This window comes from Tachysurus vachellii, chromosome 11, assembly GCF_030014155.1.
Source record: "Tachysurus vachellii isolate PV-2020 chromosome 11, HZAU_Pvac_v1, whole genome shotgun sequence".
NCBI lineage: Eukaryota > Metazoa > Chordata > Actinopteri > Siluriformes > Bagridae > Tachysurus > Tachysurus vachellii.
Window position 1 is genome coordinate 1,595,150 of NC_083470.1, and position 6,193 is coordinate 1,601,342.

A 6,193-nucleotide genomic window follows, 5' to 3' on the forward strand; every position below is an offset into this window, starting at 1 on the left:
TCAGATTAGACTTACCACGAACAACAACCTTGGCTTTTGTTTGGCTAGTCCCGACATCACAAGAATATTCCCCAGCATCATCTTTCCTGAGCTTGTGAATGATCAGAGATAATAACTTTCCCAATTGAAGAATTTCATGTTTCTCACTGGCATTTAGGACCGTACCATCTTTGCTCCATACAGGTGTTACTGCTTGCTTGGAGACTTCGCACTGTAAGCAAACTTTGCCACGTTCTTCAGCCACAACATCTTCCAGAGGTCTAAGAAACACTGCTGGCCTTTCTGAGCAATGGAGTCACAACAAATTAAATTCTTGTTGGTTTTCTTATTGGAGTATAAATAAAAACACAATCCTCACCTTTGACCCTGAGAACAGTTGACTCGCTGATGCCGACAGTCTTGAAAGTCACCCTGCTCTCCTGTGGCGTAAGCCTTTTCAGGACCAGAGTGTAAACTTTGCCTGAGTTCTGGATCTTGTTTATGTGACTTGCATGAATCACACTTTCATTGAGAAGCCACTGGATGCCTGGTGCCTCGTGGTTTAGCTCACAGGAAAACACTGCTGTTCCTTCTTCTTCAACCTCTACATGTTCCAGATGTCTTGTGACCTTCAGCCGTTTCACTGCAAAAAAACAACGGTTATTTCTTCCCCACCCCAACCCAATTTTTACTCCAGTTTCATCACTTCTCAATTCCCATTCACCAGCTGTCACATGACAACTATCAACCAGGAAAACAGCTATCAACACATACCTTCTACATTGACTCGACCTCTGCTCTCAGCTCCTCCAGCCAGGCAGCGATATTCCCCTGTATCTACAGCCTTCACATTCATGATGATCATCTCGACACTGTTCTTCTCCTGCCTCATGTTATATTTGCTTGAGGCCAATAATGGTGTTCTACCCTTGAACCAGTGCACTACTCTTGGTGAAGGACAAAACTCACATTTGAGAGCCACCAAGGAGTTCTCTTTAACCTCCACATCTGAAATAGGCCGAGTGACCACCAAGGGGCGCTCTGTTTCAATAAAACAAGATACACACTTTAATTCATAGTAAGATACAGATTTTTGGATTACTTTTTTTTTTTTTTTTTTTACCTGTAACAGTAAGCTGAGCAGTTGACCTGCTTTTCCCCGAGCTGAACTGGACGGTGCCACACATGCTGCTGTTGGTGTTGGTGAAAGTGAGTCGATGTGTCGTTCCTTCCCTCTCAATTCTCACTTCAGGGCCAGGACTTAGCAGCTCTCCATTTAAAGTCCATTTAGGGGCTCGTTCAGCTTTAATGTTTGTCTCCACTCTGAAACGAGCCTCCTTAGGCTCCATCACTTCGACTGAGCTCAGTCCACAGACGATGCTGATAGCCTGCTCTGGAATCAATTACAAAAAATGACTTTCTGCAACACCACATTATGCATGTTATTCCAAAGCCTGATTTAAGTTAATATTCTGATTTAAGTTAAAACCTGTCATTGATTTGTGAAATGTTAAGAGAACTCCTTGGTCTCAAGTTAAGATACCCTGGAGACCACCAGAGACCCTGCAGACGTGAGGCTTCTGCCTCACGTCTGCAGGGTCTCTGGTGGTCTCCAGGGTATCTTGTAAAATCACACTAACTAGCTAGCCATTTTGTGTTAGAATTAGGGTTGCAAAATTCCGGGAATTTTCAAGGCTGGAAACTTTCCATGGGAATTAACGGGAATATATGGAAATAAACTGGGAATTAAAAAAAAAATGCAGAGTTGCCTATAAAAAGTACACACTGCTTACTGGAAGGCCATTGAGGCCAAACCCCCTGCATGTACATACATTCTTCCATAACATGCACAGTAACATTTTATTTTAGGGTCATTTAACTAGTTGCTTATTAGCATGAATATTAATAGAATATTGCCAATCATAGGGAAATATGTTTATTACAATTATTAAGTTTATTATGTTTATTACAAGCATAGTAATGTTTATTATGCTTTTGTGTTACTCAATGAAATAATCAGTTAAAGTTCTACTTACAATTAAATCAGTCAAGACGTCATTTTTAAAATTTGTATTACCCTCCATGCACGTCTGCTTATGACCAAACAAAACGTTTATTTACGTTTGTATATTCATTCATTCATCTTCTACCGCTTATCCGAACTACAGTACCTCGGGTCACGGGGAGCCTGTGCCTATCTCAGGCGTCATCGGGCATCAAGGCAGGATACACCCTGGACAGAGTGCCTATCACAGGGCACACACACACTCTCATTCACTCACGCAATCACACATTACGGATAATTATCCAGAGATGCCAATCAACCTACCATGCATGTCTTTGGACCGGGGGAGGAAACCGGAGTACCCGGAGGAAACCCCCGAGGCACGGGGAGAACATGCAAACTCCACACACACAAGGTGGAGGCGGGAATTGAACCCCCGACCCTGGAGGTGTGAGGCGAACATGCTAAGCCACTGTGCCCCCCTATGTTTGTATATGATATAGTTTATATACATTTCCCTATATTTCCAAATAATTCCCATAAATTACTGTAAATTCCCATAAATTCACGTAAAGTTTCCAATTTGGAATATTTCCAAAATTCCCCCCAGATTAAGTTCCCATGGAAAGTTTCCGTAAATTTACCAGAAACTTTCCGCCCCTTTGCAACCCTAGTTAAAATACCTTAAGCTGTTTGAAAACTGCATTTGTTACTGCATGTATATTTCCTCCATGTTGTCACAGACGACACCCAAGCACGTTAATTCTACTGATGTCTACGTTCCGAGATTATAAATGACCTGACTGTAAGTGTCTCACCCTCTACAAACAGTCGGCAAGAAGTCTTGTCATCACCAGCATCACAGGTGAAGGTGTCCTCGTCTGAAGAACCCACTTCTTCGATGGTCAGTTGCCTGTAAAGTCTGTCACTAATAAACTGGTACTTCCCATTGGGCGTAAGTTCTCTGTTACATTTGTACCATGTGACCTCAGCATTGGCGCGAGAGACCTGGCACTCCAGCATGGCCCGGTGTCTGTACAGGGCAATCTTCACCCGCAGGGGTTTCACAATCTGAACCGGAAGCTCTGAAACAAATTGCTCGGTTTTAAACCTCTTATGTGACATTATTGTAATATAAGAGCTTTAAAATACATTATTGATTTTTTTACCTTTGACTCTTAGGATGGCTGTTGATAAAACTCGCTCCGCAGTGAAGGTGATTTCACCGGCATCTTCTGGCTTTATGGCTTTGAAGGTCAGTGAGTGAATTTTACCTTTGTTTGTGTTCATAAAAGCAAAAGAATTGCTAATGTCAGGAATAATACACTCTGTGTCATGCTGCAATTGAAGCTGAGTTACTGTAACCACCCTGACGCAATTTACCAACCACTCTGAATCAGGTTACTTCCTTCTCCTCATATCAGAAGGAATGTGTTAATAATGGGGTCATGGCCTAACTGTTAGAGAGTCTGACTCCTAACCCTAAGGTTGTGGGTTCGACTCTCGGGCCGGCCACGACTGAGGAGCCCTTGAGCACGGCACCGAACCCCCCCAACTGCTCCCCGGGTGCCGCAGCATAAAAGGCTGCCCACTGCTCCGGGTGTGTGTTCATGGTGTGTGTGTTCACTGCTGTGTGTGTGTGTGCACTTTGGATGGGTTAAATGCAGAGAACGAATTCTGAGTATGGGTCACCGTACTTAGCCGTATGTCACGTCACTTTCACTATCATAATGAACCTGAGATTTAGAGCTGCTCTACTGTCAGAGCTGCTGTTACAGAGAATTAATCAACAGCTTCTGACCAATCAGAATTGAGACATCAAAGATGCTATAAATGATATAAATCAAATGAAAATCTCTTCAAAAAAACGCCACTTACCATCTTGTCTAATTCTAACATTGTCCCCGGTTTTTATCCTGCTGCTCTTTTTGAACCATTTTCCATCAACGTCCTCCAGGTTCACTTCACACACAAACGTCACACTCTCCCTTTCAGTCACGCTGACATCCTGAAGATGTGTTAGAATCTGTATGCCTCTGGCTGTATAAAAAAAAAACGTGGAAATTAAAGTGGAAATAGAAATCAGAACGTCTCAGAACGAGTTTGCTGCTATCTCTATTCTCATTAACTCCATTAATCTGCTATTCTATAATTATAAGCTACAACTTTTTTTAAATCTAGTAGCAGACGTTTAACAGTGTTTAGCTTTTTCATGTTGCAAGCATGAAATAAAAAATTGTATTCCTTTTAATTTTAGTATTAAGAATAAAAAAAACAAGTGTGTAGTTGTGTGGTATGATGCTGTTCATAACGATGTGGTGTTATTGTTCCACAATAAGGATTATTTTCCAGTATCCCAGTGTCCTGAAGTGTGTTATTCATTTTATATCACAACAACTTACAATAATAATGAACTTGCAGACAATCTGTTTGTAACTGTTACAAAACAATGACACTTTCCTTAAACTGTAAATAAACGGTGGCCGGGAAGTGCAAAACAAATTAACAAATCCGAAAACAAATTAACAAATCCGAAAACACATTAACAAATCCGAAAAAACATTAACAAATCTGAAAACAAATTAACAAATCCGAAAACAAATTAACAAATCCCAAAACAAATTAACAAATCCGAAAACAAATTAACAAATCCGAAAACAAATTAACAAATCCGAAAACACATTAACAAATCCGAAAAAACATTAACAAATCTGAAAACAAATTAACAAATCCGAAAACAAATTAACAAATCCCAAAACAAATTAACAAATCCGAAAACAAATTAACAAATCCGAAAACAAATTAACAAATCCCAAAACAAATTAACAAATCCGAAAAAACATTAACAAATCTGAAAACAAATTAACAAATCCGAAAACAAATTAACAAATCCGAAAACACATTAACAAATCCGAAAAAACATTAACAAATCTGAAAACAAATTAACAAATCCGAAAACAAATTAACAAATCCGAAAACACATTAACAAGTCAGACAACCCGGAAGAGGTTGGTATAGATTGTGAATGGAAACTTACTGATCATCGGACGAGACACCTTTCATTCACCTGTATATCTTTAATGACAGGTGTCTTGTCCAATGATCGGTAAGTTTCCATTCACAAACTATACCTACCGCTTCCGGGTTGTCTGAATCGGTGCACGAAACACATTAACACATCAGAAAACACAACGACATTTCAGACAACCCGGAAGAGGTTGGTATAGTTTGTGATTGGACAAGACACCTGTCACTCAAGGTATACATGAAGTTCAACAGTCTGCCACAGGGAAAAGTTGGAATGGATGGATGGACTGGATTACTGTGGATTAATTCTGTTATTTTCTTATATTTAAACGGAGAACTTTATACTTTACACATAAGATTCCATACCTGTATATCTTGAGTGACAGGTGTCTTGTCCAATGATCTGTAAGTTTCCATTCAAAAACGATACACTACCGTTTCTGGGTTGTCTGACTTGTCCTTGTGTTTTCAGATTTGTTAATTTGTTTTGCACTTCTCGGCCACCGTATATCTCAGATCAGTTGGAGAAGATGTTGTTACCTGTGACGGTGAGATTAGCAGAGGTCGCTGCTCCCTCGGCCTGAAAGCTGATCAGGCCCATGTCTAACAGCGAGACACGTGTCAGAGTGAGAGTGTGTCTCTTCCCCTGCATCGCCATGCGACATGTGGGCTTCGATTTGAACGGCAGCCCGTTCCTCGTCCACGTGCCTTGGACATAAGCGTGACTCAGAGTCACCTCAAAGGTCCAGGCTTCTTTTTCACACAGCGTCACATCTTCAAGACCTTTGATCACCTGAATCTTGTTCACTAAACAGCAAACAAATGAGGATGCTTTTCCAAACGTTTAACGAAAAAATAAAAAATAAAAGTTACCCCAAAACAAATATTGTCCTTACAAGCCGCCATGACGAAGGCGTTTATTCACTCAAAAGCTCACGTCCGTTTCCACCCGTGTCACCATTTCCTCTCCTAGTGACAAAATGATTTACATAGAATTTATTTACATACAGTGGCAATTACATTCATGCAAATTCTGGATATGAACTTTAGTATTAATATCCTGATGATTCATCACATGCCATAAGTCATGCTTCCTTTTCAGGAACTTGGTTTAGGAAGAAACTCAGCCCAGGAAGACGTCTCCAAGTTCATCATAAGGGCTGCAGTCTGTGCTTCATGAGG

The 6,193-nt window shown here is 40.6% G+C and overlaps 1 protein-coding gene across 1 annotated transcript in view; it reads right to left on the reverse strand.

The window, feature by feature from the left end:
• obscna (obscurin, cytoskeletal calmodulin and titin-interacting RhoGEF a) overlaps positions 1-5,917 on the reverse strand; it is a 55,238-nt gene extending 49,321 nt beyond the window's left edge. Inside the window, exons 1-9 of the mRNA XM_060881644.1 lie at positions 5,908-5,917; positions 5,552-5,818; positions 3,863-4,024; positions 3,154-3,258; positions 2,803-3,069; positions 1,103-1,372; positions 754-1,020; positions 359-622; positions 16-282 (exon numbers count right to left, since the gene is read on the reverse strand). Of these exons, the coding sequence (XP_060737627.1) occupies positions 16-282; positions 359-622; positions 754-1,020; positions 1,103-1,372; positions 2,803-3,069; positions 3,154-3,258; positions 3,863-4,024; positions 5,552-5,818; positions 5,908-5,917 (1,879 nt within the window). The remainder of the gene's footprint in view (positions 1-15; positions 283-358; positions 623-753; positions 1,021-1,102; positions 1,373-2,802; positions 3,070-3,153; positions 3,259-3,862; positions 4,025-5,551; positions 5,819-5,907) is intronic.
• Positions 5,918-6,193: the final 276 nt, after the last annotated feature.